Source organism: Ursus arctos, unplaced genomic scaffold, assembly GCF_023065955.2.
Source record: "Ursus arctos isolate Adak ecotype North America unplaced genomic scaffold, UrsArc2.0 scaffold_11, whole genome shotgun sequence".
NCBI classification, from domain to species: domain Eukaryota; kingdom Metazoa; phylum Chordata; class Mammalia; order Carnivora; family Ursidae; genus Ursus; species Ursus arctos.
The window spans coordinates 28,942,158-28,955,960 of record NW_026622775.1 but is presented as its reverse complement, the minus strand read 5'-3'; the positions used below and the strand labels follow the sequence as shown (position 1 = coordinate 28,955,960).

The 13,803-nt window shown below is 34.2% G+C and overlaps 1 protein-coding gene across 2 annotated transcripts in view; it reads left to right on the top strand.

Moving 5' to 3' along the window:
• The first annotated feature begins 11,784 nt into the window (after positions 1-11,784).
• SLC7A11 (solute carrier family 7 member 11) overlaps positions 11,785-13,803 on the top strand; it is a 72,826-nt gene continuing 70,807 nt past the window's right edge. Inside the window, exons 1-2 of one of the 2 annotated variants that reach the window (XM_048212202.2) lie at positions 11,822-11,896; positions 12,166-12,434. In XM_048212202.2, the coding sequence (XP_048068159.1) occupies positions 12,389-12,434 (46 nt within the window). In that variant the 5' untranslated portion in view covers positions 11,822-11,896; positions 12,166-12,388. Of the gene's footprint in view, positions 12,435-13,803 lie in introns of both variants that reach the window. The other variant, XM_026499352.4, reaches the window with a different exon arrangement.

Genomic DNA, 13,803 nt, shown 5'->3' with positions numbered 1-13,803 from the left:
AGGAAGGCCTTTATGATAAGGTGACATTACAGCAGAGAACTTATTAAATGAGGAAGCAAGCCATGTAGGTGGCTTTCTTGTGTAAGAAATCTTTCTCTGTCTGGTAATATAAAATTTACTCCTATACATTCTTGTAAAATATTTTTTTAATTTGCCTTTCATTATTTAAGACTTTGTCTACAATATTTGTGCATGTGCGTGTGCGTGCGTGTGTGTGTGTGTGTGTGTGTGTGTGTGTGGTGTGAGGTAGGGGTAGAATTTCAACTTTTTCTGCATAGATATTTTTTCCTACACAGTGCATTAAACAGGCCACTCTATCTCCACTGTTTTGTAGTGCTACCTGTCAAATACCAATACTCTCTATATAATTAAGTCTTTTTAATAAGCTCTCTGTTCTCTTCCTGGTCTGTTTGTTTTTGTACCAATATCACATGAACTTAATTACTATGTTTTTGTAATAGGTCATGATTTCCAGTTGGTCGAATCCTCTTCTTACTAGTTTTTTTCTAATGTGTTCTGGATATTCCCGGCTTTTCATCATAACATAAATTTGAGGATGAGCAATCTAGTTTCATAAAATGATAAGTTTTGATTTAAGTTTGATATATCAGTTCATTTAGTGAGAACTGACATTTTTAAAATAAAGAGTTTTGTCATCAAGAAGAGGGTATATATCTGTTTAATAAATCTTCTCGTAAGTCTTTCAGTAAAGACTGCAATTTTTTTCTAAAATTTGAACTTATCTTTAGGTATTCTGCATCTTTTAAAAAATCATTAATGATATCTTTTTTTAGAAGAGGTAACTTGGCATTTCACTTTTGATTGTTTGCTAGATGGAAAAAATAGATATTTCCATATATTAGCTTATTTAATTCCCTGCCACAGACCCATCACTTAGCAAATTTCAATTAATGATACTTTTTAAAGGATTATATTTTATAATTGTTTATTTTATGTTTAGAAATGTAATTTTTTTATATAGTGATCTTATATCCAGCAACCTTACTGAAAATTCTTATTACTTTTAATATATTTCTTGGTAGGTTCTCTTGGGGTTTCTATTTAGATAAAAATATCATCTGTGAATAACAAGGATTTTTAAAAAATAATTCTTGTACTTTTAATTTCTTTTTCTGGCCTTTTTGTGTTGGTTAGGAATTCCAATAAAATATTGAATAGAATACATATGTGTATATTTTACAATATATGCATATATAAAAATAATATATATAAAATATGAAATTTATAATTTTAACACCCACTAATTACATAATTTAAAATATGCACTGATTTTTCTATTGTTAAATTAATTTTATATTACTGAGATCTCATGATTTGATTATTAGGAATTGTTTAATACATTATTGATTATAGTTAACTAATATTTAATGATTTATATTACTGCTTTAGCATACATTTATCTGTGTTTCAAGTAAAACTGGGTGCTCATTTTCCTTGTTTTTACTGTCTTTCTATTTTTTGATATCAAGATTACACTAACTTAATAAAGACAGTTGAGATTTGTTTCTCTTTTGCTACTTTGGGTAACAGTTTGTTTATGAAAGAAAGTATATGTTATTTGAATGTAGATTTTCCTATAAAGTTACCTGTTTGTTTTTTGTTCATTTGTCATATATGATTTTTTAAACTGCTGATTAGTTTCAAAGTATGAAAGAATTCAAAATTTCTATTCTTGAGTCATTTTGGTGATAGATATTTTTCTAGAAAGTTGTCTGTTTAATGTGATTTTTCAAATGAATCGGTTTGAGTTTGTACCACTTTATTACAGTTTTTAACCCTGTGTTTTGTTGATAGTGATGACCCCTATAGTTCTTTTACAAAGGTTTGCTTTTACCTTGTTTGTTTATACCTTAATGCATCCTGCCAAAAGTATGCTTAGCTTGTCAGCTTTCCATAGAATCATATGTTGTTTCTTTTGTTTGTTATTATCATTTATGCCAGTTTCTATTGCCTTATTATCCTCTTTTTTCTACATTTTTTTGAGCTTTCTCCACTGTTCTTTGTTAAAAGTGTTGTTGTTGTTAAAATAGGTATTCATTCACAGTAATTCAATATCAAATAGCACTAAAAAAAGTATATAGTGAAAAGTTCTTTCCTACTTTGAGCCCATGTGCTCAATTTCCACGTGGAGATTTTATGCAGTCATATTTATACACACACCCACACAATGATTGTTCTTCCTTTGTTATTTAATAGCATATATATTTTAGAAATCTATGTATATTGACATTAAGAAATTTGAAGGTTTGAGGTTTTTTAAAATAGCTGGCTAGTATTCTAATGTATATTTGGATAATTATTTAATCACTCCAGTTTGGATGGGCATTGATGTTTTGAAACATTTGCTACCACAAATTATGATGTAATGTTAATATTTTACTGCATTTAACTTATCTCTGTTTATACATATTTTTGCTGAACCACTTGGAAATAAATTGCATACATCATAATACCTTATCCATATATATCTTATATACATCTGTGAAGAAAAATGATATTCTCCCATGTAATCACAATTTCATTGTGATACTTAGGAAACTAACAAATATTCTGTATATTAGCCAAAACACAATTCTTATTCAAATTTCCTCAGTTGTCCAAATATATTTTCTATATCCTTTTTTAAAAATCTGAGGTTCAATCAAGTTTCACAAACTGCCTTAGGTTGTAATATCTCTTTAATTTCTTCTAATATAGAACAGGCCCCCTCCTCCCTTGTCTTGTATCACCTGGAATTTTTTAAAAAATCATAGGCTACTTGTTAAATAAATGTTCTCTGATTATGGATGTTTCTAATTTTTCCCCCATCACTTAATTAAGGTTAAATATTTTGGGCAAGAATTCTACATAGGTAATATTGGATTATCAGTATTGGTTACATCAATAGGCACCACTGATGGTATTTACTTTGATCACTTAATTAAGGTAGTGACAGTCATATCTCTGTCTTGTAAAAGGTCTGTTTTCTTCTTTGAAAATTATAAATATTTTTTGGAGATATAATTCAGGCTTATGTAAATATTCTCTTTTTCAACAAGGTTTCACCCTGTGGTTTTGACAGTCATAATGACTGTTATCTGAATCAATTATTGCATTGAATTGCAAAATAATTCATTTTCTAATTCTTCACTCCTTTTACATATATTAGCTTGATTCTTTCTTTCTTTTTTTAATAATATTTATTTTGTTATATTAGTCACCATACAGTATATCCCCAGTTCTTGATGCAATGTTCCATGATTCATTACTTGCATGTAGCACCCAGTGCACCATGCAATATGTGCCCTCCTTAATACCCGTCACCAGCCTATCCCAATCCCCCAGCCCCTCCCCTCTGAAGCCCTCAGTTTGTTTCCTAGAGTCCACAGTCTCTCATGGTTTATTCCCCCTTCTGTTTACCCCCCTTCATTCTTCCGTTCCTTCTCCTACCGATCTTCCTATTTCTTATGTTCCATAAATGAGTGAAACCATATGATAACTGGGTATTTACCCCAAAGATACAGACGTAGTGAAGAGAAGGGCCATATGCACCCCAATGTTCATAGCACCATTGTCCACAATAGCTAAATCATGGAAGGAGCCGAGATGCCCTTCAACAGATGACTGGAGTATATATACAATGGTCCATATATACAATGGAATATTACTCAGCCATCAGAAAGAACGATTACACAACATTTGTGGCAACATGGATGGGACTGGAGGAGATTATGCTAAGTGAAATAAGTCAAGCTTGATTCTTTAAAGAACAACTTTCCTTTTTTCTTCTCTACCTTCCCTTGCTCCTAGGAAAATTATATTCATCATTTTTTAAAATGATTTAAAAATGATTTTAAAAATTATTTTTCTTTGCAGTCAATATCTTTCATGATGCTCAATTATTCCAAGTTTGGATAATAGTAGCTGCTTCAAAAAAACTTCTCTTCTTGACCAGCTTTACTTATTATTAAACACATCCTTGATTTATGGAATTGCATTTCTCTCAATATGAGTAAGCTTGAGCATCTTTTCATTGTATGAAAGCCATTTGTATTTCCTTTTCTGTGAAGATTTATTAATATCCTTTGCTAATTTTTTATTGGGTTGAATATCTTTTTTTTCTATTGATTTGTATAAAATTATTACATGTAAAGAGACTAGGTCTTTGGCTGTAATATTAAATATATCATCCCCATTTTCATTTTTTTTTTTTTAGATTTTATTTATTTATTTGACAGAGATAGAGACAGCCAGCGAGAGAGGGAACACAAGCAGGGGGAGTGGGAGAGGAAGAAGCAGGCTCCTAGCAGAGGAGCCTGATGTGGGGCTCGATCCCATAACGCCAGGATCACGCCCTGAGCCAAAGGCAGACGCTTAACCGCTGTGCCACCCAGGCGCCCCCCCATTTTCATTTTTGACTATGGTTATTTTGCCACATGGATTTTAAAATTTATATTCTCTTAATATTATGATTTTTTGATGGCTTCTGGATTTTGTGTCATTTAGATAACTTTCTGCACTCTTAGTTTCTACAGGAATTCTATGTTTTGTTATAGGACATTTCATTTTTACATTGATACCCTGGATCTATTAGGATTTTATTTCTGTTGTATGGTGTGTATGACTGATTCAACTTTATGTTCTTATAAATGGTTATCTAGCTTTCCTCACTTCATTATTGAATAGTTCATATTTTCCTCTCTAGTTTGGGATGATGCTTTTATCACTTGATAAAGTTCTGAATGTATTTAGGTCAATTCCTAGGTTTTGTATTCTACTCTGTTTTTAAAATACTGATGCCTCAAAGTTTTAACTGCTGAAGAATTATAATACATCTTGCTGGTCTAGTATTTGCTCAATGCTCTTATTTTTCAGGATTAAGAAACAACATTCTCATGTAACTACAGAATCACTTTTTCTAGCTAAACAAATTTTTAAAATTTTCATTTGGATTGTATTCTATTTAGAAATTAATTTTAAAAATTGATAGCTTTATATTCTTCCTCTTCAAGAACATACCTTTTCATTTGCTCAAGCTGATTTTTTAAATATAGGCTTTACCAATTTCTTGTTAATTTCATTTTACTTTTAAATTTATTATTATAAATGACATAAGTACTTTCATTATTTCATATAATTGTTTTTATATGTAAACATACATATATACAATATGTGAAGCCTACTGCTTTTCTATTCATTTATTTTTATTTGTTACCTTACAATATTTTTATTATGGTAGGAATTTTTCATTGTTGTTGTTAAATGTTTTGGTTTTTTTTTCCAGGTAATTATAAAATAGTGACAATTTTTACCTTCACTTTTTCATTTTTTTAATTCTTAAGTTTTAAGTTCTTTTTCTTGTCTAATTGCAGTGGCTAGTACCAAGATAACATTAAATGATAATGGTGACAGTGACTTACTTTGTCTTATTCCTGACATTTAGAGGAATGTTTTTAGTGCTCCGATATATGAAAGACCTTGTGCAAGGCAGTGCATCCCTTTCCAACTGTGTTTTATCTCAGTTCACCTCAGAGGAAAGTCTTAGTAATTGCAATACAACAGCCTGACAGTGGCTATTAGTATTCTACTTGCCACTAGTGTTGGGGTCCTTACTGCTATTTGACAGGTGAGTGAGTAAACTACAAATCTCTTTCTTAGAGTTTGCATTCTAGACTACTTTCAATATCAACCATCTTAGGTCAGATTCTCCAGACAAATCCTGTGAGATGAAGGATCACATGCAAGTGATCTACTAAGGAATGCTTTAATGAATACTGGTAAGAGCATACAGAAAGCAGGTCAGGGAGGATAAAGAAAATAGAGATACAATTTCAGGTAAAGTCCAAGCCTGTTCCTACAGGAAGAATTCTTAAGTCTCTTAAATAACTTCTCTAAGAAAAGAATTATTTAGTTCATGAAAATTTAGTGGGTCTTACATATAAAACAAATGGGGCCTAATTTTTGTTTATTTGTTGTTGTTGTTTTTGAGTCAAGCATATCCTTGATTACCACTTTGTTATTCAATTTTTCTATTTCTTCTAGTGCCATTTCAAATGCTAATATTTGTTTTCCAGAAATATGTCCATTTATACTAGGTTTTCATATTATTTGTCATATTGTTGTTTATTATATCCCTTTATTTTTTAAAAACTACCTAGCTCTCCAAGATATTTTCTCTTTTTCATTCCAGATATAATTGATTTCCTAATTTTTCCTTGTTCACTTTTGTCAGACGTTTATCTATATCAGTCTTTACAAATAATTAAAATTTGCTTGTGGGAATATTTTCTATCATCTTTTTGTTCTTACTTTCCTGACTCCTGGAATTATCTTTTTTCTTCTTTGAATATAGTCTTTTTCTCCCAAATTTTGTGTTGGATATTTGGCTTATTTGACCTAAATTTTTCTTTTATTTTTTTAAATTAAAAAAATATCATTCCAGTATAGTTAATGTACCGTGTTGTATTAGTTGCAGGTAAACAATATAGTGATCCAATAGTTCTATATACTACCCAGTGCTCATCCTGATAAGTGTACTCTTAATCTCCTCACCTATTTCACCTGTCCGCCCTTCAACTTCCCCTCTGGTAATCATCAGTTTGTTCTCTCTAGCTAGGAGTCTGTTTTTTGGTTTATCTCTTTTTTATTTTGTTCCTTTGTTTATTTCTTAAATTATGCATATGAGTGAAATCCTGTGCTATTTGTCTTTCTTGGACTGACTTATTTCACTTAGCATTATACCTTCTAGATCCATCTGTGTTGTGCAAATGGCATAATTTCATTCCTTTTTATGGCTGAGTAATATTCCATTTTGTATATTATATACATAATATATATATACCTGTACAAATTTGCATTCCCACCAACAGTGCATGAGGGTTTCTTGTTTTTTGATTAATGTAACTTATAGCCTTGAATCTTTTTCTTAATTTTTTACTGAGTCTCACAAATTTCAACATAGACTTTCTTATTTAATTTTAAGTAATTTTAAAATTTTTCTCATGTTTCTTCTTTAATGTAAAGATACATTGATAATATATTTTTTAGATTTCCAGACATGCAAGGTTTATTTTTTAGTTTTACAATTGTTATTTTTTAATTTTGTTGCATTGTGATAAGAGTGTATAGTGTTGGTGTTAATTCTTCAGAATGTATTGGGGTTTCCTTTTATTGCAGACATGGCTTCTTTTGTGAAAGCCTTACATATACTTTAAAATAATCTGTATTTTCTGTTTGGTGAACAGGAAGTTCTCTATAGAGCTACCATCCTAAGTTTATTAATCATAGTCTTCAGATTTTCTCATATTTTGCCTGTTTGTCTGCTTGATCTGTTTTTGACACTCTATCATAAATTTTCAACTGAAATGCTTGTTTTTAAAAAATTGAATTTTAACATAGAGTGAAGTACAAAAATACAAGTGCACAGCCTAGTGAATTATCACAAAGGTGAAAGACTAATGTAATTACTACTCGGGTTGCTAAATAGCATGTTACTAGGACCCTAGAACTGCCTTTGTTACCCCCTCAATCACTAGAATCCAGTTATTGCCAAAGAACCATCAGAATTCTTACCCCATAGAGTCATTTGCTTGTTTTTAAATATGTTAATTAAATCATATAGTATTTTATTTTGCATCTTCTAATATTATGTGAGAGTTATCCATATTGTTGTACATAGCTATTGTTCCTTTTTTACTGTCTTGTATTTCACTGAAAAAATACATCTATCCATTTTACTGTTCATGGACATTTGTATTGTTTTTATTATGGGCCATTATGAATAAAGCTATGAATATTTTTGTCCATATGTTTTGGCACATAGATGTCTTGTATTTTTTGGCTTATATTCCTAGGAATGGAGTTTATTGGTCAAAGGGTATGCGTATATTTAACTTTGGTAGATTTTACTAGTTGTGCCACACTTTGCCACTCCAGGTGTTGTCATCTTTCTCGTGTGGGCCACTGTGATGATGGGAATTAATATCACATTGTGGTTTTAGTTTTAATTCCGCTAATGGCTAATATGGTTTTGCAGTTTTCAAAAAAAATGCATTGGCCATTTTATCAAGAGTGTTCAGATTTCTTGTGGATTTTCTATTAGGTTGCCTGTCTTATCCCTATTGATTTGTAGGAATTTATTATTTATTCTGCGTATGAGATCTTTGTCAGTTGCAAATACTTTCTCTTATTTTATGGTTCGCTTTTACAATCTCTTACTCATATCTTTTGATGAACTGAAATTCTTAATTTTAATATATTTCAATATATCTTTTGTGATGAGTACTTTGTATGTCCCTTTTAAGAAATCCCTGCTTAAACCTGTTGAGGAATATATTTTATGTTTTCTTCTAGATCAGCACTGTCTATTAGAGATATAATGTGAGCCAGAAATTTGAATCACATATATAATTAATTAATTAATTAATTAATTTGAGAGAGAGGGGGAGAGAGAGAGTGGGTGTGGGAGGCACAGAGGGAGAAGGAGAGAGAGAATCTTTTTTTTTTTTAAAGATTTTATTTATTTATTTGACAGAGACAGCCAGCGAGAGAGGGAACACAGCAGGGGGAGTGGGAGAGGAAGAAGCAGGCTCCTAGCAGAGGACCCTGATGTGGGGCTCGATCCCAGAACGCCGGGATCATGCCCTGAGCCGAAGGCAGACGCTTAACGACTGCGCCACCCAGGCGCCCCAAGGAGAGAGAGAATCTTAAGCAGACCCCATGCCAAGTGCAGAGCCCAACACGGAGCTCAATCTCTCACGACCCTGAGTTTGTGACCTGAGGTGAAATCAAGAGTTGGACACTTAATAGACTGAGCCACCCAGGTGCCCCATGTACCACATATATAATTTTAAGCAGCCACTAAAAAAAAAAAAAAAAAAAAAAAAAAAAAAATTGAATGAAACAGGAGAAACTCATATGAATAATACAATTATTAATGAGAAATTTTTGTTCTTTTTCTAAAAATAAGATTTTAAATTCCAGTGGCTATTTTACACATATAGCACATCCCAGTTGGACAAGCCACATTTTAGATGCTGATAATCACGTGTCTAATGACTACCATACATCGTATATCAACGCATTTGAGAAGCTTTAATGATATGCCATTGACATTTAGCTCTACCACCCATGTCACTGTGTTGTGTGTGTGGTGTGAGGCAGCATACCTAACAAGGAAACTATATAGCTTATAGAGTTGAAGGAAGATCCTTGAGATCTAGGGCCAGTCTGGGTTCCCTCGGAATGATGTCAGGCCTTGATGATCGTGAGACTTTGAAAGTGTCTCTCATCTCTGCATATTCTTTTTTATTTCAAAGCATTTACTCACCATGGCAGAGCACATGGCCACCAGTTGTTCTGGGTCACATCTTGACAACTTAACAATAGTTGAAAAAAGATATTCTGTTTAGTTATGTCCTGACTCAGGTCACATTCCTATACCTGGCAGCCAGGAAGAGGATTAGTTTTGGCCAGATCATTACATGACCATATTTGTAATCATGGGACAGAAATTATTACCAGAAAAGGAAAGCTACCACAGTATATCACATCTGTTTCTTCCGTAAGATACTTTTAGAGAGCTGGGGTTATCCATTGTGCACAGAGAGCACTAGATAAATATTTGCAAATAGCACTAATTTGACAGGAATGCTTAAAATGAGGCCTGAAGCAGGAGGAATATAAATGCACTGGCTTAGAATTCATTTTTATGATACACACATATTTGAAGACCATAAATTATTAGTTTACAAGTTCAGGACTGCTGATTATAAGGGTTTGTTGACATTGAAGGTAACTCAACATTTTCTTTGTAACCTAAATTTTCTGCAAATTTGTGGGTGGTTCGAAGAGGTATGCTGTGTCTTTGGTGACTATGTGCAGGTTTGCAGAATTTTTTATGAGTCTCTTATGTGATGGTATAGTCCTTTTGGTCATTAGTCAAACGTCAAGTTTTCTTCATAAATACTGCTAAGGAGGAAAACGTTATTTGATATTAAAAGAACATTTTTTCTTCTTTTAGAATTTATCTAACTTCCTGTCTGAGTGAGGTCATAGTCTCAATTTATTAGTTCAGTCATTTAGCATAAAATTTAAAATCGAAGTGTGGCTCCATGTGAGGTAAAGATGAAAAGTTATTCCCTGGGATTCCCAGCGTTCTACTTTTAACTCATATTTCTTCAACACTACTCAGTTCTCCTTTTGGGGAAACAGAGACCTCTCCCCTCCCTTGTGTGAGGGGAAGGACAGGTAGGGAGGGGAGAAGTGAAGAAGAATCTTCCTTTACTTTCCTTTTTTTAGGAGTGTCAACAAGATTGAATGAGGGAAACTACCCATTTTTACTTTACGAAAGGCATAACAACTGGGAAAAACTATTTATTTTGGCTGTATAAAACCCCCGACTTGGGAGACCCAAAGCAAATTAGGTAGGATTTAGGTGGATAATATAAAAAGGAAATGATAATAGGCTCAATTATTTGGCTGGAAGAGCATTGAAGTGGTAGAATTTTCTCAGGTGCTAAAATAACAGAAATGGTTCTAATCTTCTCCGTGCTACTTTCCTAGTGGCTGTTTCTTTCTTGCATCCTCCTGAACCTCCCACCCACCTCATCCCCACCTCTCACACACAAGTTTTTTTGTTTGTTATTCTTGTTCAGACATTTAGAAGTGTGTTTAATGGTGTTTGTAAATGTAGCTTCAGGGTAATGATAACGTTAAATTCTCACTGAATCCGAAACCATATATAACCACAGCCAAAAGTGGTATCTAGGATTCCTTTTCTTTTGATATCTGTTTTATGGACACCAGATTAAGAAAGTTACAGGGTTTGAAAATGTTTTGCCTTACTTACTGTTTTAAGTAAACATTTTAACGTTAGCTTATATGTGCAGGTCATTTTAAATTTATAATCATCATATAACAATAACTCATACACTTTAGGAAAAAAATACATAATATCACACCTTCTAAAACTATTATTCTATGTATTCCTTTTCAAGTTTTTGCTCTATGTGTAGTTTTAAGTCATTGTAATCCTTGCTTAATTTTGAAATTAATTTTTTTGGTAATTCAACGAAACAACATGCAAATGAAGAATATGTGTCTTTTACTTAGTTTAGGAAATCATCTAGAACTGATGAGAATCAGAAGATGGCTATTTTCTGGAGTCACTGTTATTTTTAAATCTGTCACACTCAGGTGGTGATTTTAAATACACGTTTATTACAGGCAGCAAGAAATCATTTTTATCTTCTAATGTTGAGTAAGTCTCACGATTGTTACATGCGTGACAGCAGCTACACAGAATCATCCTAGCTTGGTAAAAACTAGACTTGACTATGTAATTCAGAGACCCAAAATAAAAAAAAACTAAGCAGGAAACATTATGAAATCTAAAAAGTTTTTGTCATAAACAATGCAGCTTTGGGTTGTGCTCTGTTATCCAAGCGGTTGCATGTGAAATGTTTTACGCTTTAAGTTAAAAAAGAAACTCCTTACAAAGCAGCGATCATTTCCTGTTTCATTTTTCATTTTCTTTTCGCGTGAAGAGCTTTTGTCCCTGCCTAGGAATAGTTGCTTTAAATCTCTGGGAAGGTCTGTTCCGAATTTACTACTTCTGGATTGGTTAAGATCCCTTTTAAGTGTGGGCTTTGTTCTCTGAAAAGCTTAGGTCAGTTGAGCAACGTGCTGCTAATTTTTTTTTTTTTTTTTCAAGAAAAAAAAAAAAGAGCTGAGTAATGCTGGAGCCTTCTCATGTGGCTGATGCAAACCTGGAGAATTTGCATCATCATTAAGCTGGAATAAGTTGGTGTGACAGGCAGGAGCTTAAATACCAGCCCCTGAGGAAGCTGAGCTGGTCTGTAATCATAGGGCGGTAACAGCAGCCGCAGCGGCAGAGGTAGTCCGAGGTGGTGGGGGAGCGAGAGCCCCATGAACACACAGGTGTTTCTGAGGCGTCCTTAGATAGCTGGGCACGAGAAAATACACCTTCGAGTTCTTACCTGTGAACACAGTAGCACTGAGAGAGACAATCTGAGAGCAGAGAGGAAGAGGTTTGGTCAGTCACACCAAGAGACACCAAAGTTGAAAGTTTGGGGCTTTTATTTTTATTTTTATTTTTTTCCTCTGTTTCGTTTCTTCCCTCCCGCGTGTCACTACAATGGTCAGAAAGCCTGTCGTGGCCACCATCTCCAGTGGCGGTTACCTGCAGGGGAGCGTTAATGGGAAGCTGCCCGCCTTGGGTGGCAAGGAGTCACCTGGGCAGGAGAAAGTGGTGCTGAAGAAGAAAATCACTTTGCTGAGGGGCATCTCCATCATCATTGGCACCATCATCGGAGCAGGAATCTTCATCTCTCCCAAGGGCGTGCTGCAGAACACGGGCAGCGTGGGCATGTCTCTGATGATCTGGACGGTCTGTGGGGTCCTGTCACTATTTGGTGAGTGCGGCTTCTTCTCTGGGGGTCTGTCTGTGGCGCTGGGCAGTGTGCTCTCTGGGAAAGCGAGGGGGAATTTTTGAGGAGTGAATGGATGGCACAGGCTACATCAAATTTTCTGATTTTTGTTTAAGTGTGCGAACGACCCAAACACGGTGTCCACTGTTGGCAGGACCCTGAATTCCAGCAAGTTGCTTCCTGCAGCCCGTGCTCCCTTTCCTGACTAAGACTGTTTTCTGACTTTCCCTGTGGTGATGAGAGCGAAAGCTAACTGATGACCCAGTAAAATACACGCGAACTTTCTGTACCAGGCAGTTTGCTGAGTTACGTATGTTTGAGGCATCTTGGCAGCCGTCACGCTGAATGAAACACCTGTGAAGTGAAACCCAGCGTGGCCTATTTAGGCAGAGAGTGGAACATTCAACAGAAGTGTTATGGTGTTTTTATTGCCAAAACAAACCAAGGGGGATGGGGTGCAGGCTTTTTCTTTGTAACTTTTTAGCTTTGCTTGCTTGTCAGTTCCTAATGTTTTCTCAAAAGTCCTTGCCATGATACTATGGGTGGTGGCACATAACTCGATTCCTGTGATAAGTGGGAATATTGCAAGGGTCCGAGCATATTTCACATTTTTTTCAATCTTTCATCTCTCCCTAACACCTGTAAACTTTCGCAATATATATAGTAAAACTGGAATTGGGTGTTAGCTTGCCGTGCTTGCCCAGATCTGTTTCCTTCATTTATAGTTCACTTGGTCTTCAGGGACACAGATAACGTGTCCACCTGTCCACTGAGTCAATCTGAACAGAACTAGTAGTAGAAGTATGATGATCAATTTTGCTTCAAAATCTAGCTCTCTTTTATTGATTTGATGTTAATAGCAAAGAGGTAATAAATGCCTTTCATGGGGTAGGCAAATTACTAAAAGTTACCTGAGTTAGTTATAAAGGTGACAAAAACTGGTGGATGGTCAAAAAAGATTAAATTTTGCTATGTACTATGTGGTAAATGTCTAAGATCTATTTGCTTTCTTGTGGCAACTAGTGTGTTTTAATTGTAAAAGGCCCTACTCTTTAAAGGTACTAACACAAAGCTTTGTGGTGACTCTAGGACTAAGTCTTAACTCTTGGTCCTATGTGTACCAATCCATTCATTCTTAAGGCCTTGTGATGTTTTAATGCATTCCTTTGGGTATACACCTAGAGAACTCCCATTTCCAGTATTAGGAAGAAGGTATTTCAAGGAAAACTTGTTAAAACAAAGCCTTAGTATAGGAAGATCTGTAGAAGAATGATTTTTTTGGTTTTTAAGAAGAGTTTGTGGTATTCTGTGTGGTTCTATCATGTACATTTATACACAAAGAGAAAATTGTTGC